This window comes from Erinaceus europaeus, chromosome 3, assembly GCF_950295315.1.
Source record: "Erinaceus europaeus chromosome 3, mEriEur2.1, whole genome shotgun sequence".
Taxonomy (NCBI): Eukaryota; Metazoa; Chordata; class Mammalia; order Eulipotyphla; family Erinaceidae; genus Erinaceus; species Erinaceus europaeus.
In genome coordinates, this window is record NC_080164.1 from 155,656,329 (window position 1) to 155,684,031 (window position 27,703).

The window sequence follows — 27,703 nt, forward strand, 5'->3', positions numbered from 1 at the left end:
TTCTTCCCTTCTGAATGCTGCCCTGTTCTCTTCAGATTCTGTCGAGGAATTACAGTAGCTATGGACACTTGAAGGTCACTGAAAGGAAGAATGGGAGAGGGTTCATTTTGTTTGGGTGTAATAAGATTGATTCATGTTTTCACATTATTTCCACAATGAGTTACTGACAACTCATCCCAATGTGATAGTAACACTCAGGAATGCTTTCATCATCCAGTGTTCTGGCTCAACCTGCATGAAAAAATGAAGGTTAGAGGCAGAGGTTGTGTCCCGGGGAAAAATGTGTCCAGTGGCATCAGGCCCAGATGTGCTAGAGAATGAAGAATAAAATTTGAAATGTATACGCTCAGAAGCTGATCGATACAAAATTCTTCCAGTTAAAATAAGGAAGAAAGAAAGGAGGAAAGGAAGAAAGAAAGAGAGAAAGAAAGAAAGAAAAGAAAAGAAAAGAAAGGGTCTGGTGGTGGTACATCTGGTTGAGCACACATGTTACAATGTACAAGGACCCAGGTTCAAGTCCCTAGTCTCCACCTGCAGGGGAGGATGTTTCACAAGTGGTGAAACAGGTCTGCATGTATCTCTGTCTCTCTCCCTCGCTATCTTCCCCTCCCCTCTAGGTATCTGGCTGTCTCTATCCAATAAATGAATATAATTTAAATTTTTAAAAAAGAAAGGAAGAAAGGAAAGTAGGAAGGAAGATAGGAAGTAAAGGGGGCTGGGTGGTGCACCTTGTTGAAATAAAAATTAACTATACTGTGGTCCAGGAGGTGGCACAGTAGATGAAGCATTGGATTCTCAAGCATGAGATCCTGAGTTCAATCCCTGGCAGCACATGTACCAGAATGATGTTTGACTCTTTCTCTCTCTCTCTTTCTCTCTCCTCTCATCATTCTCATGAATAACTAAATAAAATCTTAAAATAACTATACAAAAGGGAAGAACAATTTTTCTTTCTATTCTTTTGCTGTAATAATTTGTATAGATATTATCATAGAGACTATCAATAATGACTGGTCCCCAATGTAGAAAATAAAATAGTAGAGATGGCTAGGCAGTTCATGAAGAGATATATTCACACATTTTTGTATGTTGAAGATACTTATTAGCATCTATTTTATTTTATTTTATTTTATTTTTTTACTTCCAGGATTAACACTGGTACCTGCACTACAAATCCACTGCTCCTGGAGGCTATCTTCATTCCCATTGTTGCTGTTGTTGTTGCTGCTGTTGTTGTTGTTGAATAGGACAGAGAGAAATTAAAAGAGGAAGAGAGACAGACAGACACCTGCAGACCTGCTTCACCACCTGTGAAGTGATTTCCCTGCAGGTGGGGAGCCGGGGCTCAAACCGGGATCCTTGCACAAGTCCCCATGCTTTGAGCTATATGCGCTTAATGCAGTGCACCACTATCTGGCCCCCAGCTTTTGTTTCTTTTTAAGAAGATTTTTTGGGGGTGGGGGTAGCTAGCATAATGGTTATGCAAACAGACTATGCAAACAGTGCCTGAGGCTCTGAAGCTCCAGGTTTAATTCCCCACACCACCATAAACCAGAGCTGATCAGTTTAAAAAAAAAAAAAAGGTTTTTATTGTTGTCGTTGATTTTCATGAGCGAGACAGACTAACAGCACTGCTCAGCACTGGCATATGGTGGTGCCAGGGACTAAACCTGGGACCTCTGAGCCCCTGGGCATACAACTAGGGTGTGTATGCTATCTCCCTGATTCTCAGCTCTAAAAATCAAAAGTCAACTGCCTCCTTAGTGCAGTAGGCAGTGTGTCAGTCTCATAAAAAATCAAAAGTCGAGGGCTGATGAAATAGCTCAGTAGGGTAGCATGCTGCTTTGCTATGTATGCCACCTGGGTTGGGACTTGTGCCCACTACATTGAAGGAAACTTTTATGTTTTGGTATCTTTCACTCTCTCTTTGTATCTTAAAAAAAAAAAAAAAGAGCTATCAATTATTTATTGAAATTTTTGATTGAAATAAATATTTGCAATCAGTAACTGATTCTGTGTTAATATTTTACATTTGCTCAAGAATCCACCAGCATGGGCAAGCATCAGGCAAACCTATAGCTGTTCCAGACTAAATGAGCTGCATTTCTGAGACTCCTTTCTCATACCTGCCCACCCCACTTTCCCTCCCACCCCCTTGCAATAAGGTTGTATTTCTCCTTGAAAATATTTTTGTCATTCTCTCCAAGATAATCTCCTATTTAATCCCACCCAGCTTGCCTTCCTATGTATTCAGTTCTTGTAAAATCAGCAGTAGCGATTTTTTTCAATGCCTGGCAGGCAAAGTACTTGTGAGCATATTAAAGTTGGTCTAATTAAAAGCTCAAATGCAACCCAATTGTTTCCCTTCAAACTTTTTTTTTTAATTAGAGAAGAGAGGTCTTTATAAGACACTAGCTAGATGACTCTTTTCCTTTCAAATGTTCAGTTCAGCCACTTGTTCACTTTTTGCATTTATATTAAGAATAAAACTCTGTTTAGTAAGGGTGAGAGCTTCTGCTTATTGAAAAAGATAGATACAAGAAAGGTAGACAGGACTGCAGTCTTCAGCGAGCATCTCAGGTAGTAGTGAGCAAGGCAGCTAATGCCTACACTGTCCAGCACGTGCATGCCTAAACCACACGAGACATTTTTACAAATGTTTTCTAGCCTACCATTATACATAGGACTGAGTTTTACTCCTTGCAAGTGACGAGGTGACTGGTGACCCAGAGTCTCTTCCCTGGCACTGCATACAACAGAGTGGCACTCTCATCTCACTCACTAAATAATGTATCACACTCTTAAAAGAAGAGTCAAGTTGAGCTACTTGTGTTTAGTCTAATGACGAGCCTATGCTCAGAGCTGAGGGATTCGTCTTCTTTGATTTCTTTGATTCCTTCCTCTTTAGAACATATACTTACTCTCCTCTTTCTAGTGAGTGAATCACTTTAAGCTGTAACTTTATATATTCATCTCGTCTTAGAAAATGTGTAGTTCTGTTCTGTATGTGGACCTAGTCCATATGAATAGTGTACCAAAACACAGTTCGCTGCTGTTCTTACTCAACACTGGTTTTGAGCTCTGTTAAGGCTTCTATATACGTGTCTTTGTACAAACCTTGTAAAGAGCGGTCATTGTTTCTCCCATTCTGTTACCTGTTGCCAACTTTGTCTGCTGAAAAAAAGAAATTGGGGGAGGGGGCAGGCAGTGGCGCTCCTCATTAAGCGCACCATAGTACTAAGCGCAAGGGCCCATGCAAGGATCCGGGTGCAAATCAAGTCTGCTGGTATCTATCTTTCTCTTTCCCTATCTGTCCCCTTAGTTTCTCTCTGTCCTCGCCAATAAAATGGGAAAAATGGGAGCTGTGGATTGGCTGAGCCCCAACGATAACCCTGGAGGCAAAAAAAGAAATTCAACTCCATCAGAATGTTTCCACATTGTTTAAACATTTTAAATAGTGTTGAAATCTTTCTTACCTGAGGCTCACAAAAATGGTGTCTACAATTTTTTAAGTTAATTTGCATTTTTTGTGTGTGTGCCTCCAGGGTTATTGCTGGGACTAGTTGCCTGCACTACGAATCCACTGCTCCTGGCGGCCATTTTTCCCATTTTGTTGCCCTTGTTAATGTTATTATTGTCATTGTTGCCATTGCTGTTGTTGTTGGATAGGACGGAGAGAAATCAAGAGAGGAGGGGGAGACAAAGAAGGAGAGTGAAAGACACCTGCAGACCTGCTTCACCATTTGTGAAGCGACCCCCCCCCCACCCCCCGCAGGTGGGGGGCGGGGGCTCGAATTAGGATCCTTAAGCTGGTCCTTGCACTTCACGCCATGTGAGCTTAACTGCTGCTCTACCGCCAGGCCCCCTAGTTTTCTTTTTTCTTTTTTTTAAAGAATTTATTTATTTATTCATGAGAAAGATAGGAGGAGAGAAAGAATCAGACATCACTCTGGTACATGTGCTGCTAGGGATTGAACTCAGGATCTCATGGTTGAGAATCCAATGCTTTATCCACTGCACCACCTCCCGGACCACAAGTTTTCATTTTTTAAAGTTAATTTCATTGACATCAGACATCAGCCTTTGTGTATGACATAAGATAGCAGATCCAACTTAAATTTTCTTCCAAATAGTGATCCATTTTTTTCTCATGCAATTTCCCAAATAATTTGTCATTTTCACCTATTAATGTGTGGCACTACCTTCTTTGCAAGCCAGTTGTGTATCTTGATACTAGGGCATGCTTCTAACCGGTCTATTCAGTTCCATTGACCTACTTGCCTCTACCAACTGTAGTAAGCTGTTAAAACGAAAACCCCTGACATCTATAAATTGAATTCAGTACTACTAAATCCTGAATTAAAATTATGCATACTTAGTTCTACCTTAAGTCATACAGGACTTACTTACTGAGCTGCTCTCCAATGGATTACCAGTGAACTCTCCCTCTAATGCAGGGGGCATTAATGCAGGGGCATAAAGCTTTGGGCATGTAAGTATAAGGTCCTGAGTTCAAATCCTGGCATCACGTTTTCCAGGGTGCTTCTATGGTTCTCCCATTCTCACTGTCTCATAAACACCTTAGTAAATATTAAAAGCTAATGGTCTCTGAAGCATTTTTGAGACCTTGTAAATTCTGATACACTGGCAGTAGCCACATGCAGTGACACATCCATTCTTTTCGGTGTACTGTCAGGCCAGGGTGAGGAGTGAGCGGAGGCTTTGCAGAGAGGAAGGAAAACTGTTTATTTCCACAAAGGGACCTTTAACTCACTTCACTCCTCACAGGCCCTCAAGGTTGGGGACCTCAAAAAGCAGTTACCTTTTCCTTATCCAAACAGATGTTTCCTCAGGCAGTAGGACTCTCAAAGTGGGATAGTTTCTCATCCCTTAGTATTTTGTTCTTTGAATTCTAATTTTTTCTGAATATTACATTTTTACTTATTAATAAATTATCTCTATAAATTAGTTTCTAAAGGATATATCTTAATGAGAGAGACAGAAGGAGAAGAGAGAGGGAAAAACAAACAAAAAAAATGGAGCATCACTCTGTTGCACTCGTTTCTAGGGATTGAATTCAGGCCCAACACTTTATCCACTGCACCACCTCCTGGTCCACTGTAAAATAGTTTTAAAAGGCAGAAATTGAAAAAAAGAGGGAGTTACCCAACTTAGTTGAGAGTCTAAATATACAAACAGCTACTGACCAGATCAGATGTGCAAGCAGTACTCTGACACACAACTTACAGTAATCAACCTAAGAAATGAACACATTTTGTACAGATCCAGCCTATGAAGCCAACTTCCTATCTACACATCAGGCTTCTAGGCGTCAAACCACTGTCTCTAGCCAACAATCCAGGAAGTCAAACAATATCTCCTATAATAACCATTCCCAAGTGACCAGGTTTTGATGAATACCTGACAGGTTCCCTAACTTTTGTCCCCACTCCCAACACAAGACTGACTGAAGAAAGCCTAATATGTACTCTAGTCAGTCACACAGAGCATTCAGCGTCTAGTTAAGACACTTTCGTCTTCCACGTGCCAGCAGACTCCAATCAGAGCATTTTTGAAAGTCTTCCATTTCCTTTTTCTAAAAAGCTTTTCCACTCCTCTGTCTGCCTTTGAGTTTCTGCCAAAACACAAATACCGAAACAAGGTTTGAAAAATGCCTTTTGCCTATTCTCATCGGCTGGTTTTGTGTACTTCCACACAGGGAAGCTATGAAAACTTCATCAGGAATTATAAGCATACTTGATACACACACACACACACACACACACACACACACACACACACACACACACACACACTTAAATAAAACATCAACTTAAAAATTATAGTTTATTGATATGTATGTAATTTTATATCCCATGGACCCCAGGCACCAGAAGAAACTCAAGGATGGTTGAATGGTTCCACTTTAGAGGGGGAAAAAAAAAAAGCTGTAACTTAAAAAAAAAAAATTCTTAATTTAAAAAAAAACATTTTTAACCAGAACACTGTTCAGCTCTGGCTTATGGTGATGCAGGGGATTGAACCTAGGACTTTGGAGCCTCAGGCATGAGATTCTGTTTGCATAACCAGTATGTATCTATCTAGCCTCTGCCCAACTGCAACTTTCTATGTTATTGGTGAAAAAGAAAAATTACTAAAGTAGATGAAGAAAGAACATTTGCAAAGGTTTAACACCAATTTATTATAAAAATTCTCAGAAAACTAGCAAAATAAAATGATTTGTTTTACCCAGAGAAAAGTTACTCAGCCAAAATATTATAGGATGATCCTGTAACAGAAATCATGTGGGGGAGATAGGTAGGGAGCTGTGGGAAGGGCAGAATAATAGTTATACAAAAGGACTTCCATGCCTCCAGCTCTGTGATCTCACATTATTCCCATAAGTCATGCATATTTCAGAAATTCAGAATATAGTTCCATTATGATCACACTAAAACCAGTATGCCAACAAAAAACTAACATGATATTGCATAACTTGGCCACTACCATTAGATAGGAGGAAAGCATAAGAGATATGAGGATTGAAGGGAAAAAAATAAATATTTATTATACCAACATCATCATTTCCTTCATTTAAACAACTTTGCAGCAGCATCAAAGTCATAGTGCTAAGATAGTTCAGCCTGCTTTCCATCTTGCAAAACCAAAAGTCAAAGCCACAGGATCCTTATAACAAAAACAAGAAAACCTAACCGAAATAAAGAGGGATAAGCAGGTAAACTCCAAATATTTGTGGTACCTGGGGCAAGAAAACAAAAAAAAAGATAATATAATATTATTTAAAACTCAAAGCTATTTAAATTCTGTTATGGGAATCGTGTGGAGTTGTACCCCTCTTACTCTATGGTTTTTGTCAGTGTTTCCTCTCTATAAATAAAATTTAAAAAGAAAAACTCTGTTATAAAATGTCAATACATGGATCAGTTTCCATCTACTAGCTCACTGCAATCTAATATATCATACCATCATCTGAAAGAGGAGACAGAGAGCCAATGTTTCTTTCTGCCTCTATGCCAGTTAGTACACATCTAGGTTAGGTTCCCTGGAATTACATTCCAAGAAAGAGATTTGCATATGGGTGACTTAACATGGGAAATGATGCCTGTACACATATAATGAGCCTTGTAGATGAGTGGGGGAAGAAGCTACGGGAATTCAAGACTAGCTTAGGGGTGTGATTTAATTTTTAGAGAAAAAAAATTCACAAAAAGTTAGTATATGCTTGTAAAAGAAAAAAAAAAACAAAGCCATTTACAATTCCGACTGCCTGCTTCAACTTGCTGTGAATAATCCTACTTCTTTTTCTATGTCTTTAGATTTCAACAGTTTGATTATGATGTGTTTGGGTAGAGATTTCTTGGGAGTTTATTCTTGGAAGTCTCACAGTTGACTGAATCCACAGACTGTGTGTGTGTGTGTGTGTGTGTGTGTGTGTGTGTGTGTGTTCTGAAAGGTCCATTGTGGGAAAGAAGTTTGTTTAGATTTCAAACATTATTTCTAAAATATATATTCACAACCTGATGCTTTCTTCTCTCCTTGATAATGAATGTTCTCTCTTTTGTTAAGTCACCCAGAGGCCTTCCATGTTGCTAATTTTTTTTCCAGTCTAATTTATCTGTGTGTTCAACTTAATTTGTATTGGTGTATATTGAACTTTGTTGACTTTTCTCCTATAATCTCCATTCTGTTGAGCTTGTTGAATGAGCATTCTTATTTTAAATATTGTCTTTTTTTTCTTTGTGAATTCTACAAGTCCATCCCACACCTAGCACAATGTTAGACCAGTGTGCTTCATTCACACATCTGGAAGTCACAGCGCAACTGGTATCATTTCAGAAAAATAGTGTAATCAAACTCCTGTTAGAAGAACAACAAATTTGATAGCACTGCTTAAGAAGACAGGCAGTGGGATGCCATCCGCACACTTATTTAATACTGAGCAGGGATAGTGGACATGTAGAAAGGAGAGGGGAAGTCACTTCCTTGCTAATGTTCCCATAGTGCAGGACTAGGCTTGTGAGTGAGCACTATGCCACAGACTCTGCAGCTGGGCACTGCTGCATATATTTTTTTAATTATTTAATTATTTATTTAAGAAAGGAGACATTGACAAAACTGTAGTATAGGAGGGGGACAACTCTACACAATTCCCACTACCAGATCTTCATATCCCATCCCCTCCCCTGATAGCTTTCCCATTCTTTATCTCTTGGGAGTATGGACCCAGGGTCATTGTGGGTTGCAGAAGGTGGGAGGTCTGGCTTCTGTAATTGCTTCCCCCCTGAACATGGGCATTAACTGGTCGATCCATACTCATAGCCTGCCTCTCTCTTTCCCTAGGAAGGTGGGTCTCTGGGGAAGTGGAGTTCCAGGACACGTTGGTGGGGTCATCAGTCCAGGGAAGTTCAGGCCTGGTAGGAATCGATGTGTGTAACCTGTTAACATGCAATAAATGTAATCCAAGTAGATCATAGAAGTAAGTGCAAAATTTACAATCTCTAAAAAGAAGTCCGAGAGAAAATCATTGTGAAATATATATATATATATATATGCATTAGTATAAAAATAAAGCATTAATACATTAAACTTAATCAAATTATTTCCCTCTTCAAATCAAAAGGTACTCTTCCCAAAGGATGGGGAAAATTGTAAAATGGGAATGAGAACTAGAAGGTACAGAGACTTCTAAAGGCTCAAACATAAGGAAATAGGACCTGGAGAGATTGCTTATGGTTAAGGTGCATGCCTTGCCAGGTTAAGACTCAGGCTGTAGCCCCAGCACTCTGTGGGAGGTGTTATGGAACTAGAGGGCACTCTGGTGCTGTGGTGTCTCCCCCTTTGTTTCTCTGTCTCTATTTGAATGAAACAGGCTATAGCAGTAAAATTGTGCCTTCTTGAGGCCTCAAGCTTTGAAAAAAAAAAAAAGCAGCCTGGGAAGAGACTTAAATAAACATGCTATCAGATATGTAGATGGAAAGTAGGGATATGGAAAGAAGTCGGTCATAATTCATACGGGAAATGCAAGTGAAAAGCACAGTGAAGCATTGCTCCACTAGCTAGAATGAATGAAAAAAAACCCCAAATACTTGACAATACCAAGTGTTGGTAAAATTTTGAGCTAAGAACTCTCCTACATAGCGGGTAGAAATGCAAAATTGTACAGTGACTGCAGTGACTCTAAACTGTCAGTTTGTTATAGAACTAAACAATAACTTTCATATAATCTAGCAATTCTACTTTTAAGTACTTATCTAGGAGAAATGAAAGTTTATGTTACCATACACACACATAATCTTGAGGGGCTGGGTGGTGGTGTACCTGACTGAGCTCACACATCACATGTACAAGCCCCTGCCCGGTCCCCACCTATGGGGGAAAACTTAACCAGTGGTGAAGCAGAGCTGCAGGTGTCTCTCTGTTTTTTTCCCTCGCTCTCTCCCCCTCCCCCCTCGATTTCTGGCTATCTCTACCCAATGAATAAAGATAAGAAAAAATTATTTTTAAAGAACCTTGTATATAAATATAGCTTTATTCATAATTGTCTTAAATTGGAAACAACCAGGAGTCAGGCGGTTGTGCAGTGGGTTAAGCGCACATGGCGTGAAGCACAAGGACCTGGCTAAGGATCTGGGTTTGAGCCCCGGCTCCCCACCTGCAGGGGAGTCACTTCACAAGCGGTGAAGCAGATCTGCAGGTGTCTATCTTTCTCTCCCCTTCTCTGTTTTCTCCTCCTCTCTCCATTTCTCTCTGTCTTATCCAACAATGACGACAACAACAACAATAATAACTACAACAATAAAAAACAACAAAGGCAACAAAAGGGAAAATAAATATAAAAAAATTAAATATATTTTTAAAAAATTGGAAACAACCCAGATATCCTTTTACTGATGAATACATAAATATTTGTGGGATATCCTTATCAAATGATTAAAAGAAACAAACTACTGATTTGTAGTAATACAAATTTTATCACATGTAGCAACATAAAGTTCAAAAACTTGATATTAAATGATGGAAAACAAACAAAAGGTTTCACTTATTTTGAAAAAAAGAGAGAGCAAAAAGGTGAAAGTATAAGCAAGTACAAAATGGCCTAGAGATGGAAGTTGTGTTCAAAGGGGCATGAAAATAACTCATGGGCCATGATTGCTCAACAAATTATTTGGCTTCGTATGTTAACTCTCTTTTCAATCACCAGGTTCCAGATGCCACCAGGATGCTGGCCAGGCTTCCCTAGATTGAAGACCCCACCAATGTGTCCTGGAGCTCAGCTTCCCCAGAGACACACCTTACTAGGGAAAGAGAGAGGCAGAATGGGAGTATGGACCGACCAGTCAACGCCCATGTTCAGCGGGGAAGCAATTACAGAAGCCAGACCCTCTACCTTCTGCAACCCTCAACGACCCTGGGTCCATGCTCCCAGAGGGCTAGAGAGTGGGAAAGCTATCATGGGACGGGGTGGGTTATGGAGATTGGGTGGTGGGAATTGTGTGGAGTTGTACTCCTCCTACCTTATGTTTTCGTAGGCGGTGAAGGTCTGCAGGTGTCTTTTTCTCTCTGTCTTCCCCTCCACTGTCCTATCCAACAGTGACATCAACAGCAACAATAATAACTCTGACAACAATAAAACAACAAGGGTAACAAAAAGGGGATGGGTGGGAAAGGAGAGATGTTTCTTGAGTGCTCCAAAAGTTGAATTCAGCTTTTTCCCCAGTCTCCTTCCTCTAACTTGTGGAGGTGGTCAAGTGCTGCCAAACATTATTTCATGTTCTACTCGGATGAAAACCACACTGGAGCAGGTTGCTGAGGCCAAACCTCTTCATTTCAATAAGCAGGACAGTGACAGTCTTAAGAGTGGTTATGAGATTTTTGCCTTAAACCAAAAACTCTGAAGCCCCATTTGTGCATCTTTTGTTGCCTTGATGTTGCATATACAAGTGTCTGTGGACATAGTTTATTGAAGGCTTGAAAAAAAAAAGTCCACCCACAATTTACATTAAGACAGTTAATGTCTTGCCCCTGCTCCCAACTTCCGAAGCGTTAAGACCTGACATTTCCTCCCATTTGCCTAGCTTTAGGGTCGAATCAGCATCTTTCTGTTAGTTCTTTTTCCCCCCTTCCATCAAATATGACTGCCAACCAAAAAGTAATCTACTTTGAGGTTTTTTTTTTTTTGCCTCCAGGATTATTGCTGGGGCTCAATGAACTACGAATCCACTGCTCCTGGAGGCCACTTTTCCCATTTTGCTGCCCTTGTTGTTATTGGATACAACAGAGATAAATCTAAAAAGGAGGAAAGATACAGTTACAGACCGGCTTCATTACTTGTGAAGCGCCTCCCCTTCCCCCACTACCTGTAGATGGGGAGCCAGGGGATTGAACCAGGATCCTTACGCTGGTCCTAGTGCTTTGCACCTTGTGTGCTTAACCTATTGCACTGTCTGGCCCCTAGAGTTTTCCCTTTTAAAGACACACAAGAGACAGAAATCTAGGGAGGAGAAATAAACTTTCCCCCTGTAGGTGGGGACTGGGAGCTTGAACCCGGGTCCTTGAGCACTGTAACATGCACCATTAGGTGCACCACTGCCCAGCCCCAACCTTGAACTTTCTAAGGTCTTGCACATGTGTTGTTACCTGTCTGATTCCTAGTGATCATGGCATATATACTGACCACATGGTCACACTTAATATTCTGATAGTTTTATTAACAAGTATATAATACATATATTGCATACTATATATAGTATATGAGGACTGTACAGTACAAATTTATGTTCACAGTTTGACATGACAAAATGTCATTACTGAATTCCCATTGGACTACAGAGTAGAAACAGAGAGAGTACATTAAACATTCACATCTTTAGTAAGAAAGATTACCAAAATGTTTCAGTATTTGCAAGTATACTAATGCATGCTAGAAACCATTACCCAGTCTTATTAGCTTATAAAATATATTACACTTTATTAAAAATTTCTGCATAGTTTATACAAGTATTAAAGTACTATAAATGTAATAATCCTGCTATACTTGCAGGTATAGTTTAAGAGATGCTAAGCAGAAAGATTATTTTGACCCTCTAACACTAAGTACATAACAGAAAAAAAAAGTGCTAGTATTTGTAAAACGTGATATTGTTGTAGCCCTCATTTAGTGCATGTAAAATGGCTTTGTAAATGTATTATTTAAGTGAATTTGCAATCATTTAGAAATTGTTAACCTTGACCAAGGAGAATAAAGACAACTCTGAGCAACACCATGCATGACAGCAGTTCCTTCAATGACTATATTTTGAAACCAATTTATTTTAAAACCATAGATCTTTGAGATTGTCTTTGAAACAATCTTACCAGGAATGATGTGCAGATATTCAGTATCAACAATACAGTCTTTCGAATTCCACTTTAGTGCAACAGTGGGTATTTAATAAGATACACACACACACACACATACATAGTTCCCCTGTAAATCTGTCCCAAAGTTCTTGAAACATCTGTGTATTTAGCATTTCTTTAGTTGAACGTCGCTATGCTAACACATTCTCCAAACCAAGTGACTTAGAATGTTAATGCCCACTTGTGATGTAGATTCACATTTAGAACTCAAAATATGATGGGTTCAGATTTAAGTTTTCTGACTTCTTCCCTAAGATGACACTTGGATAATTGAAGAAACTCTATAACAGAACTGATACAAGACAAACTTCATGTTTACAAAACATTTTCATCAGTTCAAAATATTGTAATTCAAATCACTGTTGATAGTGACATGATACATGATGAAAACCACATTTAAGGGCATCTTATCTTGTATTTGAGGTCTTCCACATTAACAGCTAAAAGACTAAATTTCTCAACTATCATAGTAAAATACAGATATATATATATATATATATATATATATAAACATTTTGATAAGAGCCAATTGATTACTAAGGTATATAGACTAGCATGGGAATAGAGGATGTTTTCTTCTTTCCGAGTTAAAATGGATCTTTGTTAATGAACTATTAACATAATCTAAGCAAGTTGAATAGTAATGTCAGTCTTTTGCAGGGTCTGGCTGGTTGCTTTGAATAAAATTAAAATGTGCCGCAGTAAACACATCAAATTTCATGAGAACCCATGAAGTTTTATCAACTGGACTCAAATTCAAAGCCAAGTATTCAAGGATCAACTCTACCCTCCCTTCCTCTCCTTCCATAGGAGTGGGAGCACACACACACTGGTTATTACCATCAATACAGAAAGTACCTTGTGCTCCAACTCAGGGAATAAACACCTTGGCATGAATGTGACTCAACATTTACAATACGAATAACACCTACTTTTCCAACAAGCAGTTTTATCTCTCAATCCATGTCACAATTGCAAAAAAGAAAAAAGCAAACAAGAATAAACCTAACTCCCCCAAACAAACAAACAAAAATCCAATTAGGATATTTTAATATTCTAAACTTATTTTGCAGTACTTAAAATATATATATATATCCAAGACCAAGTGCCAAGATAACAAATCCCTTTGCATTTCTCAACTACTTTCAAGTTGTAATGGGTCCAAAGGCTATGAGCTGGCTCTCAGGTGTACAGTCTCAGGTGTACAATTATTAACTTATTAACACGGTGTCATCAAAGTAAGCTCCTCATGCAATTCGCAGGCCTCCAGAATAATGCATTGGCTGATGTTTGAAAAGCAATCAGTGTATTCCTCCCAGTTAAGATTGTGTTGGATCCTGAGTGGCTGGGATGGATCTTCAGGATTCCACTCTTCTCTCTTCTCCACCCTCTACTGAGGGATGAAGGCGCATTTGGTCACATGCACCCACATTTGACCACTGTCGCCAACTTCAAATTTAGGACCAAGGGCATTTCTATGCATGGATGACTTTTATTGGCATTTAGACTATGGTGTTCAAAAGCCTGCTTTTGAAAAACTTCCTCCAAATAATGGTGCTCCCATTTTCAACATAGACAAGTCATTTTCAATTTGTTCGGACAGGATACTTGATAGTGACAGGTCTAACAGTAAACATTTGGGTATTTTTGAGCTACATAATAGAAATCCCTGAACTGTGGTTTTCTGTTTATTTTTTTAATTCAGAAATCTGTCCTCCAAAAAAAGGTATATGTGCTTCACTACCAGTTATATTTACAAATAGTGTCACTCAGGGTCTTCAATTAGATGAAGCTACTAAAACAATAGCAGATGCTCATTTATGCTGTGTCATGAACACAGATGACAGCCAATTTGGCACTTACAGCTCATACAGAAGAGCTTCTGGATAAAAGCTACGTGATTAATTAGATAGGGGAATACAGTTACCACTCAACATTTCCATTTACAAAAAAGCTGTCAGTTGGGTAAAAGAAAGGCTGACTCATGTTCTCAACTAACAGTTTTTTCACCAGCACTGAGTAAATCTTTTTGTGGCATCCCTACCACCAGGGCTGGCTGATGCGCATAAGGGCACTGCAGGAATGGAAATGGACACATGGAAAGCCCTCTGTCAGTGTGTGACTTCAAGGTTGTGCACAGCTGGATGTGCATTAGGATGAAGTGTCACTGAGCCCCCTAGCCCGGGTAGAATGAATGGCTGGCTTCTTTTATGCTCCTCCTCTGCTCAATGTCCCTTGAACTGACAGCTACCGCCCAGGCTCCATTAGCAGCTCTGGATCATCTCCCAACGGTGGTAATGGAAGTGATAAACCCATGCCGACCAGCAAGATTAACAAAGGGCCATGGGAGGGACAGCTGACTACTCAGCTGCAATCTTACTGCTCTTCCAGCTAACCTAAAAAAGGGCCCACAACTTCTCGATGTCAAGCACACAATGTGATCCCAGGACACAAGAGGTATCTATGTCTCTGGCAAGGACTAGCAGGCTGGATACTGTATTTCTAAATACATTTACTTTGACATTCTTTTGAGAAATACATGGAGAAACTGACAATTGGTAATGGTAAATTGCAAAGTTTACATGTTCCCTTGTTCTCATTACATTAAGTTTATCTGTAAGAAGGGTTTGCTTAGCATCCCCGGAAAGAAATAATAATAAAAAGTGTTCACATTCTTTAGGTCTGACCCGTGGTAAGGAGAGGGAGAATTAGAAAATATCTACTACTGACCATATGGAAGTTTGAATGATATAAATTCAGAGATTCAGGCCAGCTGAACCCAAATTAAAATGTACATGTAAAAAATGAGTTAGATAATGGGAGGGAGAGCAGAGAGAGAGAGCTGGGAGAGTGGGGGCCACGCTGAGGTGGGAGACGGAGGCATTCAGACTAGCATGTGGCGTTTCCTATGTAGGGCAAGATGGTCTGAGCGGGAGAAGCTGCGGTCACAGTCTGGACACTGGAAGGGTTTGATTCCAGTGTGCTTTCGGAAATGTCTTGTTAGTTCATCAGACCGCGCAAACTTCCACGTGCATCCTTCCCATGTACATTTGTAGGGTTTCTCTCCTGCAAAAAGAAAAGGAAAAAATGAGTTCCTTCCTTTTTTTTTTCCCTCATGAGAAAAAAATGTTAATAATAATATATATATAATTATTATTATTATTATTTTGGCTAAAGCTTTTATGGCATGTCATTTCCATCTGCCCCTCAAAAGCAACAGTGTCTTGTGGCTCAGGAGAAGGTACAGAGGATAAAGTATGAGGCTCTGAGTTTGAGCCCTGGCACCACATGTGCCAGTGTGATACTCTGATTCTCTGTCCTTCTACCTGCTAATAAATACATCTTTTTTTAAAAAAGACTTTTCTTTCTTTTTTAAAAAAATTTTAAATATTTATTTTATTATTATTTATTTATTCCTTTTTGTTGCCCTTGTTTATTGTTGTAGTTATTATTGTTGTCATCGTTGTTGGATAGGACAGAGAGAAATGGAGAGGAGGGGGGAAGACAGACAGGGGGAGAGAAAGATAGACACCTGCAGACCTGCTTCACCGCTTATGAAGCAATTCCCCTGCAGGTGGGGAGCCAAGGCTCGAACCAGGATCCTTACGCGGGTCCTAGTGCTTTGCGCCATGTGCGTTTAACCCACTGTGCCCAACTCCCATAAATACATCTTTTAAGAGAAAAACACATACACTTTTTTTTTAAGACTTTTTCTTTTTATTTATTCATTATTGGAGAGAGACAGAGAGAAATTGAGATGGGAGGGGGAGACAGAGAGGGAGAGAGAGACAGAGAGACACCTGCAGCCCTGCTTCACCATTCATGAAGTTTTCCCCTTGCAGGTAGAGACTGGGGGCTTGAACCTGGGTCCTTGTACACTGTAATATGTGTGCTTAGCCAGGTGTGTCACCGCCTGACCCCAACACACACAACATCTTTAAACTACTGCGGGACAAGCAAAAATAAGTAAATAAATTTCTCTAATATAGGGAGGATTTCCCCAAGTTTTTTTTTTTTTTCCCCTCCTCCAGGGTTATTGCTGGGCTCGGTGCCTGCACCATGAATCCACCGCTCCTGGAGGCCATTTTTCCCCCCCCTTTTGTTGCCCTTGTTGTAGCTTCATTGTGGTTATTATTATTGCCCTTGTTGACACAATTTGTTGTCGGATAGGACAGAGAGAAATGGAGAGAGGAGGGGAAGACAGAGAAGGGGAGAGAAAGATAGACACCTGCAGACCTGCTTCACCGCCTGTGAAGCGACTCCCCTGCAGGTGGGGAGCCAGGGGCTCGAACCGGGATCCTTATGCCGATCCCTGCGCTTTGCGCCACATGCGCTTAACCCATTGCGCCACCGCCCGACCCCCTCCCCAAGTTTTTAAAGCATAAAGGCACTAATCTTCACTTTTACTCTAAGAAACGACCACATCATTTAATTTGCAATCAACAGTAAGGCTGGGTAATTTAATAAACACCCAGTGATCTGTTATGGATCCCCAAGTTTTCTGAGCCTACTCAGGAGCTCACGTGTAATGTTCTCTACTCACAGAGAAATGTAAGTGGGAGTTGGTGGGATTTTTCTTTCTCAGTCTTTTTCTAAATATATAAAGTCTTTGTCAATTGAGTTATCTACCAGTGATTTCAACATCTTATCTTTTGGCTAGTCAGTAATAGTTACGCCTGAAGTCAGGTCTTTATTATAATCACTCCTGTAGGACAGTGGAAACTGGCAGGTAAGAAAAAGAGACCCTTACCCAAAAAGGTGTGTTTGGGGGGGGGAGGGGAAGCCAGGAGATAGCTCACTTGGTAGAATGTACATGTTACCATGAAAGAACTTGGATTTAAATCCTTGGTTACCACATAGGAGCCCTGCACAGGGGAAGCACCATAAACAGTGGAACAGTGTTATGGTGTTTCTCTCTATCTCTCCCTCTCAGTCTCTGACTCTCTGAGGCTGAAAGGAATGAGAGCAGTCCACTGGCTGAGGCTATATCAAGCAAGCATGAAGCTCCTGTTGCAAAAAAAAAATAATAAATGAAAGAAAACTGTATCAAGTAACACTATCTTTTGTTCTCTCATTAGGACTGGTATTCTAGTAAGATACTTTGGAATTTGTACTATCTGCTTTGCTGCACAGAATACAAATGGTGCAGGCTGTTTTTTTTTTTTTTCCTACAAGTTATTTATTTGCCAGCACTAGGTATCTACTTCATCCCAAGCAGAAAGTTGGTGATACTTATCTCCTGGATCCCGTGAATGCCCTGGGAGGCTGTTGTGGGTCTATCAGGCCCTGCTGCTTAGTGTCTCTCCAATCGCAGCTCTCTCCATAGCAACATTATGAAAAGTCAAAGAGCAGCTGTGAGCAGGCTGGTTTCCTGTCAGCTTCCTCTCCATTTCCAATGTGCTGGACACCATCCTTCCCCCTTTTCTCCTAAATCTCCCATCTTTTCTTTGTAAATACCCCTAATTAAGAGTTATTCATAAGACAAAAAAGGGAAGGGGGAGGGGAAACCTACATTCTGAGTAAAGGAAAATTACAGAAGCAGAATGTGTCTATCAGATCATCACATCAGTGGGCAGAACTGCAAGTTCATGAGTGGTAAGTGAGGGTCCCTTGAAAATCTTGTAAATTATAAAAGTCAATTGTTAATCAAAAACTTTACTTTTCATGACAGATGGAGACATCTATGGATGACTATGGTAAGTCAAGATGCCCAAAACATTCCACTACAGTGACCTTCAAGATCTAAAATATCTGTCCTTGACATTCTATTCTTTTACTTCTAAAGAAGAAAAAAGTCCTGGGCTCAAGGCCCTGGTTTCCATTTGCAAGGGTGAAGCTTCCTAAGGGGTAAAGCATTTCTACATTTATTTCTCTTTCTGTTCCCCACTCCATCTACCTTGTCCTTCTCAATTTGTCTGCATCTTGGGGAAAAAAAAGTGAGTAAGTCCTGTGTATTTAGTACCTACCTGTATGTGTTCTTCTGTGTGCTTTCAAGTGAGAACTTTTAGTGTAGACCTTGTTGCATCCGTCATAGTCACATCTGTGTATCCTCCGCTTCCGCTGGGTATCTGGGGACTCCACAGGTAAGGGTCTCTTTCCAGGCTGCACGATGACTGAAGGATGATTCCTATGAAAGTCAAGGCCAAATACACAAGGCTGAGTAAAAGGTCCCTCCCTTTTTCCAGTCTACCAAAAAGCATTAACAACAACAGGGCAAAACAAAAACAAAATAAAACAAAATAAAAACCCAACAAAATAAACAAACAGAAAAAAGAAATTAGCTCATCAAGACCCAAGAAGCACTGCTAGGTTCATTCAACAAACATTTAGTGAGCACCTACCATGAGCCAGGCACTGTGCTTGGCACCAGGACACAAAGATGAATTAAAACAGGGTTCCTGCCCTCGAGGAGCTCACACTCTAGGGGGAGACAGACATGTAGATAAGTAATGACAGTAAGAAGGGTTAGGTGCTACTGCTAGAGGGAGGTGCAAGGTGTTAGGAGAGTCTCTCTCTCCCTGAGTCCAAATCTGCCAATTTGAAGACTCTTCTGGTACTACACAATGTTGAATGTTGCGCTATGCTTTTTCTCAGGCTGCCTGGATTTTCATTTTCAATTCCCAAGTCTCAGGTGACCACACTGAAGACTATACCTATGTTTTATTCTGTCTCTAACTAGCATTTCACTTGAATCTCTCAAAGACTGCCAAGTCACACTGAATTTTCAAATGCTGGGTCTTCACTAACTCTGTTGGCACTGCTATCTTCACAAAGACAAACCATCACTGAAAATGTCAGTGCAGCTGGGGGGTGAGGACCCTCATGAGCTGAACCACAAAGGACAGTGCCTCAGTGGCACATGGCAGCCCCTCGTCTTTCTGTCTACTCTCACCCTTAACACCGCTGGGTCTGCACACCTTTCTAGGGTGAATTTCAATGAAATTATGTTGAATGCCATTTTTATGAACTTTCTCTTTTACAGAAAGGAAGGTGGGGGAGAGAAAATACAGATAAGGAAGAATGACGAGGAGTCTATCTTTTCTTTAGGCTTCTTCCGCTAATTAATGAATTAAAATATTCAAATGCATTAATCTGTGTTCCTAATGACTTTATATATTATGAACTCTTGTAGTTGGCCTCCAACTACAGTTTAGTCTTTTTCTTTTAAATGAGAACCCAAAGCCCTTAAAATACTCCACATGTTGTTTTTTAAAGTGCATATGGCAAGAAAAAAGACTGGTGAAAAGGGAATAAATTTGATGAAGTGACACTCAAGTTTGTGAGATAAAAAAAAAAACAAAAACCCAAGGAGTCTCTGAAAATGAAACTTTTAAAAAAAAAAAAAAATCATGGTAGAAATTTAAATTCATGTCCCTATCAGGAATGTTAGGAAGTCTACTAGGAGAAACAATGATGTTTATTTTAAAGGACCCTGGAAAACCTGTTAGTTCTGAGTACCACATTACCTTTACACCTAATGTTTACAGGGGTGATGCCTAAGAATAAAACTGCCAAGCTTAGGATACAGGGAGACATGAACATGCACTAATGAGGAGGGGAAAAGTCCAAGGACTTAATGATATATATGGACAGGAAAAAAAAATAGAGAAGTGAGGTTTACAGATGATTGTCATAAGGTTGAATTATTAAATAAAAAGCTTCAAGATTATATAGCAGTTTATTACTGTCAGTGGAGAATATTTCATCACCATTAAGAGAGCTTTAGGGAAAAAGAAGAGGGCAGAGTTAAAATGATTAACACTGACACAAATCTGGGCTACTGGGAGAGCAAACCAGGTGGCATTAGAAGTCTCCCTGAGTTGACTGCTTATTCCAGTTGCTCATTCTGTATATAACATTACGCTGAAAGTTTATGTGCTTAAACTTTAAATCCCCATTCTGTCACGAGTAGCCCCATCTAACCTCTCTGTGCCAGTTTCCTCTCAGCAATAAAACTGAGGACAGTAAGATTTCAGAGGTAGTTCTAAGTATTGAACACAGAGCACTGAAAGATAATATCTGTTCCAGGTGTAAAACTACTAAAAATGATGGCTGGTAATATTTCCAGGCTCAGCAATACACTTGTAAACCTTGTCCCATATAGTTTTTAAGTTCATGAGAAGAATTTTAGGGATGCCCAGTATCAGACAAAGAGGCAAAGAAAGACTGTAGGAGACCACAGCACCGAAACTTCCTTCCATGCGGTGGGGGCCGGGCTCAAACTTCGGTTGAGCATATAGCAAACAATGAGCTACTTCAAAGGCCCAGGTCAGAAGATCGCTCCCCAACTGTCATCTACTTTGTAAGGTGGATGCGCACCTCTGGTGTCCGATGTTGGTGTGGGTTGAGACTATCAATCAACAAAGCTCTTAGGACCTCAGCCTGTTGAGCCCTCTTACTGCTCATTTTAAAAGAGGCGGTTTGGAAAATAAAAACCAAGTATATAATTACTGGAATCATCACAATCAACATGTTAGAAAAAGGGGGCAGGATAATGCATAATGGTTATGCAAGAGATTTTTAGGCCTAAGGTTTGATGGTCCCAGATTCAATCCCAGGTATCATCATAAGCCAGAGTAATGCAGTGCTCTGATTAAAAATAAATAAATAAATATAAATTTAGCACAGTTAGAAATACCAGATACTTGGCCATTGTGTTAAGTTCTGACCTTTTTTTTTTTTTTTTTTTTAGTTTGTTACAAACTGTAAAACAACTGAATAAAGAAATCTGATCCTCCAGCTTTTTGTCCTAAAAGTTTTCATCTATGTAAATATATAAAAAGGAATTTGATATATATGTGTGTGCCTTAAAAAGTACACTAAAGCTGTAAGCAATGTGATTAAGCAAATAGATACCAAATCTGCATTTTAAAGTCTGCCTCTGGAAGGACGACTTTTCTAAGGCAAGTAGTATTGGGACTGCCTCATTGCTGTGGTAGTAGGCGCCTAGTTTCCAGTGATTCTTTCCTGGCTAGCTGGCTTCCTATGTGGGTATGTGGGCTGCTACTGGGCAAACTCCAAGACATTACCTAATCACATCTGTGCTAGAGCTACTCTGTCCTAGTTGTGGCTAATCTGTGGAATTTTTTTGAGAGGCAAAATGCCTTCGTAGGTCAGCATTAAAATCAATGTACTCATCAATCAAAAAGAGAACAAGTATTTCCTTTTCAGTGTCATTCAGATTACAAAATATTGCCCTTTTTTTCTGTAAAGTTTTACACTGTGATTCATAAAAGCTAGAGTTTGGAATAAGTCTTTTCCAGTCAATGGATCCCCCTTTTCTGTGGGCAGTTACTTAATTTACTTACTTTTTTTCACCAGAGCACTGCTCAGTTCTGACTTAAATTAGCAGTGCTAGGGACTGAACCTGAGTCTTTCAAGCCAAAGGCATGGAAGGCTTCTTCCATAACCACTAATGCTATCTCCTCGGCCCGGGATCTATAGTATCTTTTCCATCATAAGATCAAGTCGTATCACCAATTAACTTGCTGGAGGCACTTACCATCTTAAAAAGAAGAGAAAAGAGAGTATATACTACTATACGAGTTCAGTTGTGTTAGTTTATCTAATGTCTTGGCTCATTGGTTCTCTATTTGCACTGACTCCCACATGCTTATTATGAAGGAATGAAATAATTCTTTTGAAATCACTTGGAAAAGTTTCCTTTTGTGGAGGAGTAAACACTATGAAAATAGAAAAAGTAATAATGTTCAATTCTACCAGATAGACTTTCTCCTTGCTGGCATGGCTGGGTGAAAGTCATTCTATAATAGGAATTAACACCAGACCCCCCTCCCCCCAAAAAAAGGGTAACTATGATCTGGTGCAACGAACAATTAATACATGGTCTGCTACTCAGGTTGAATGTGAATACAACTACAACGTAACTGGACTGTCAGAAAAGTCATGGTGTTATTTTTCTATGCAAAAACATGACTTTTCTGACAACCCAATATTTAAAGTTCTAGAAAACAGTTGTCCTGAAACCAAAGAATTTACATTTTGTTATAGAGTTAACTGTGCTAGGAAGAGGAATGGAGAAGATAAAGTACCAAGGTGGGTAAAGCACCTGTCTAAGTGAAAGAAACGGTGACTGGGAAAAGGGTAATGGAAAGTAACAGTTGTTGTCTTTGTACCACGAAGCTGGCCAACAGTTCAATATTGAAAGTACACAGGACAGTTACTACAACAAGAAGAAATATAACCAAAGGAAAATAAAGAGTTAACAGAGGCAGCTAGGTCAAGTGACTGCCTCAAGGTCATCCAGAGGGACAGCAGAACTGGGGCTCAAAGGTCATTGAAGCTGCAGACAAACCCAGCTTTAGTGCAGCCATGGGGGTGAGCTCATCAACTGTGTGTGGCACATTCCAGCAGTGGCAGGATGTAAACCTGTGTGCAGCCATATTGTTGCATCATTACAAGCTAGACTTAATAAGCCACTACATCCAGGCACGTGGAAGATGACCAATACAACATCAACTTCCTACTGGATGGCATTTGAAAGCAAACATGATTTAAAATAAATGAAAGAAAAAAAATGAAGAGTTCTTTCAGTGCTGAGCTTCTTGGAACTCCATCAACAAGCCTCTCCTGCCACCACTATTCAGGTCTTTTTTCGGGAGAGGATTTTTTCTGGGCAGTGGTGAGCCTGCAAATTCCGAGTAAAGACTTTCCCCATCACAGAAATACTATGATACTCTTATTAGAAGTGACAACTGATTTAATTATGTATATTTATATAAAAAGCTTTCATGCTCCAATCTGGGGTGGAGTATCTAGAACACCAAACTTGATTCATATTGAAAGACCGTACACAACACAGTCTGGAAGACAAGAGATGAATTATATTATGTGGCAAGGTGACAAAACAGGTGACTGATTCACTGGGAACTTGATGCAACTGTTGTTATAATGCTCTCCATGTAACAGAGTAATTGCTTTTGGACATAAGTCTCCCATCTTAGAGCCCAGTGGCTGTCACATACATTCTTGGCAATCCACATCATGTCACATATTGGACTTGATGCCTCTATTCCAGGTCCCAAGATGCAAGATGTATGCTGTGACATAAATGCCAGGTAGAGCTAGATATATACTTACTCTTGCAACAATGCTTGCGGGGGGGACACTGAGTTCATTAAAGGGGGTGACATTTCTTCAGGATAATAATCTGTCCTCTGTGGTTCGATCCCAGGTTCTATTTTAATTTTTTTCTGTATGATAGGCTTCTCGTATGACTCAATTACAGGAACTAAACAAAACAAAACACAAACAGAACAATCTTTCTATGTACAACTGACCAATTTCAGTCTTTAAAAGCTGACTGTGCTAAATACTGATGGCAAACATCTTAAGTGGAAGCAAACTTATGGGGGATCCTCACTTCTAACCACTATTTCACTAGCAAGCAACAGACACAGAAAGGTGGACTTTTAGATACTAGCACCCAGGGGGCTGGGTGGTGGCACACTGGGTTAAGTGCACATAGCACAAGGACCTACAAGAAACCCAGTTCGTGCCCCCAGCCCCCCGCCTGTAGAGGAGTTGCTTCACAAGTGGTGAAGCAGGTCTGCAGGTGTATTTCTCTCCCAACCCTCTCAATTTCTCTGTCCTATCAAAAAAGAGCAAAGGCCACAGGAGCAGTGGATTCATAGTGCAGGCTCTCAGCCCCAACACACCCAGATGATTCTTCTGATTTCCTTACCTCCTTTAACCCTACAGTCACTGATCTAGAAATCTGTCATAAAGGCAGCTTTTGGGCTTCGGAGATAGCGTAATGGTTATGACTCTCATGCCTGAGGCTCAAAATCCCAGGCTTAATCCTCCCCCCACCACCATAAAAGGAAAAAAAAAAAAAAAAGAGTGACTTTAGGTCAATATTAGTTGTCACCATGTTCAACCCAAAAACATTTATCAGTGCCTTTCTTGCACCTAAAATCAAGCTGGAGTCAAAGCAAAGTATAAAGTCAAGTTTCTTACAACTACACAGCTGACAAATATATAGTGAAAGTAATCATTTCATGGCATTAAACAAAAAGCTTGATTCTTGGGGGCTCTTCCAATATCAACACTAAAATAATTATAATAAATAACAATAATGATAGATGACACAACTTTTCCTTTTAAGACAAGCTCAGCAGCTCCTGGCTCTTCATTTCCTTTGCTCCCTGCCCCCTCATCCAGCCTGTCTGGTGAAGAGCCGGAAGACACAGGGTGTGGGGTACGAGCTACAAGGAGCATCACAGGTGGAGTTTACCTTGCATGCTGTTATTTGAAGTCTCCATGTCTTCCGACAAGGAGACCATGAGCGGCTGCTGGAGGTGACTGGTGTACATAAAGGGGACAGGCTGCACCACCACTGGCTGTATGACCGGCAGTATCCCTGGGCTCCGAATCCCATGCCGAGAGAGGGCAGCAGCCATCACCGGGGGCATGGACAGCGGCACCCCGAAGGGCTGCACTCCCGGGGGAGGGGGTGAGTACTTTTTCATCGGTGGGCTAGAAGAAGGCATGCTTAGTCCGGGCGAGGCCCGCCGGTGTGAGGGCTGGAACTTCAGCGAGGAAGGAGAATTCCCTGCAGAGGGGGGTGAACTCCGCTTGTTCACTGTGAGGTCCACTGGCTCCATCTGCATCCCGTGGGAAAGGCCTTCTGGGGTCTGGAAAAACTTGTCGGATAATGGTGTGGAGTAGATGACGCCATACTTATTGGGCTTCATGGACTCCATATAATTAGATGGATATGACTGTCAGAAAGGAAAATTAAAAAAAAAAAGGTGTAAACAGTCAAATAAGTGCATGTGCTGAATCACAGAATTAGATGAAAATGTACAAGACACTCCCAAATGCGTGAACTTTTACTAAGTGGTTTAGATGATATCACCTTGATCCTAAAAAATGGCTTAGTAAGTGTAAGTGCTAAGATTAATGCAAACACGATGTCACGTGTCAGATTTGATTCATCTTAAGATGATTCTTGGATTATGTGAGGAAAGAGGCTGGCAAAATCTGCAAACAGGTTACAGAACAGAAACCATGTGGGTTCACCATCAGTAATAATCTGCACTGGGTTTTGCCAAGAACCAGCCAAGCCAGCTAACCTTTGCTGCTTTCCCAATGGGGTTTCTTACTTAAAAAAAAAAAAAAAAAATCTTATATCTGATTTCCTAATTTCTGTACATTCACTTGAAAAATCTTCAGGGATAATCAAAGAAAGACATATCAATCAATCAAAATCTGATGGTATTTAAGTGGCAGGAAATTCTCTCTGGCTCCAACATCCTTCATCTTGACACAGGACTCTGCCATTCTCACAATACGCTTGTGCAGGGTATAGAGACCTGGAGCTGCTCCTACTATCTGTGGCTGGGCTCCTGCTACTGAGTGAGTGCATAATCCTTGCCTTGCAACCAACAGTCCTATTTTGCCTGGGGACCATCCTGGTTTCAGCACCTGAAAAATCCTATATCCCAGTAGACACTTCAGCCTCAAGCAAACCAGGATGGTCAGTTTACTACACCCATTTATACTGAAGGTCGCCTACACTTGGGCAATTATGTCTTTGGCTTCAACGTGTTCAATGGTCTTATTCACTGTCTGAATGAAGCTATAGAAGATGACTTATTTTCAAATTTGTGGATGACACAGGACTTGTAAGAAACGGCTACTATAAAAATGACTCCACAAATGACTCCACAAAGAAGTATGGTGTTTAAAGTGATACATACACACACACACACACACACACACACACACACACACACACACACACACACACACACACGCTGAGGTCCCAAATCTAAGATCTGTTCCACAACTGACAACATCTACCTTCAAATACTTTTCTCACATTATCAGGATGACCAAACTCTCACCCAGCAGCTTTAAATATGTATTAATCAGAATAACTGTGTACTAATGGGAACTGTCCTCTGCTATGGAGCTCACCAAAACTACTTTATTCTTTAAAATTAAGAGCAACAAAAGAAAAATTTTTGCTGTAGAATGCAAAATGTAGACTCAGTGGCATGAACTGTGGAATGAGTTTATTCTGGTCCCAGGAGTTCCTCTTCTCCCCTCCTCATCTGAGCAATGGGCACTGTAATGGGCTAGGTTTCTCTCCCGGCCAGGACTTCTCATCCTCTCTAAGCACACAAATCCACCTGAGAACCCTGTTAAAACCAGGCTCTAGATTTCTGGGGAGTGGTACAAAGATGTACAGATCAGCTCAGCTGATCTCTAAATGAGGTGGCTTTCCACCACCAAGATTCGTTTAACATCAAAATGTGGTAAATTGTATCAATACAATTCAAAAGGAGGGGGTCATGTCTACTGGTAGCACTGCTTGGGAACAGGCATGCGAAGGACATAAAATCAGGAGGTGCAAAGTACGTAAACTGTGGTGTTGACAAAACAGCTTTGAGGGCCAGACAGTGGTGCATCCAGCTGAGCACATATGACTCCATGCACAAGGACCTAGGTTCAAGCCGCCAGTCCTTACCTGCCAGGGAAAATTTCATGAGCGGTGAAGCAGTGTTATAGGTGTCTGTCTCTCTCCTCTATCTCCCTCTCCTCTCTGTTTCTGTCTGTCCTATCAAATACAATAAACCTTTAAAAATTTTTTTAAATTAATCTTAAAAAATAAAGAAACGGGAGTGGGGCGGTAGTGTAGCAGGTTAAGCGCACATGGAGCAAAACTCAAGGCCCAGTGTAAGGATGGCAGTTCGAGACTCCAGCTCCCCACCTGCAGGGGAGTCGCCTCACAGGTGGTGAAGCAGGTCTGCAGGTGTCTATCTTTCTCTTCCCCTCTCTGTCTTCCCCTCCTCTCTCCATTTCTCTCTGTCCTATCTAACAATGACAACATCAAAACTACAACAATAAAAAAAAAAAAAAACAAGGGCAACAAAAGGGAAAATAAACAAAACAGCTTTGAATTAAGTGTTAAGGATCAAATAAAAAGATGACTTCTACCTCTCTTTAAAACAGGTAGACACAGGTACACCACAAAGAGAATCAAAACAATTAACAATATTTGTGTTAAGTACAATTAAAATTTAAATATTAAAATAGGTAACAATAAGAGGGGCATAAAGTTTAGTAACAGAAAATATTAAATTACAAGCAGTGTGGGTTTAAGGGAAAAGTTAAATGCAAAGAGAAACTTTTCTCCTAGTTCCGTAGTTAACCTGCTAAACATAATTCTCTAAAGGGAAAAAGCTCTAGTACAGAGGGGAAAAAAAAAAAGCCAAACAGGAAATTGGAGGCAGCATTGTTTCTATTCACCAAA

At 40.3% G+C, this 27,703-nt stretch overlaps 1 protein-coding gene across 1 annotated transcript in view; it reads right to left on the bottom strand.

Moving 5' to 3' along the window:
* Positions 1–11,708: 11,708 nt before the first annotated feature.
* Positions 11,709–27,703, bottom strand: part of KLF3 (KLF transcription factor 3) — a 37,218-nt gene continuing 21,223 nt past the window's right edge. Inside the window, exons 3-6 of the mRNA XM_007522792.3 lie at positions 24,677–25,163; positions 23,521–23,671; positions 18,387–18,547; positions 11,709–15,486 (exon numbers count right to left, since the gene is read on the bottom strand). Of these exons, the coding sequence (XP_007522854.1) occupies positions 15,305–15,486; positions 18,387–18,547; positions 23,521–23,671; positions 24,677–25,163 (981 nt within the window). The 3' untranslated portion in view covers positions 11,709–15,304. The remainder of the gene's footprint in view (positions 15,487–18,386; positions 18,548–23,520; positions 23,672–24,676; positions 25,164–27,703) is intronic.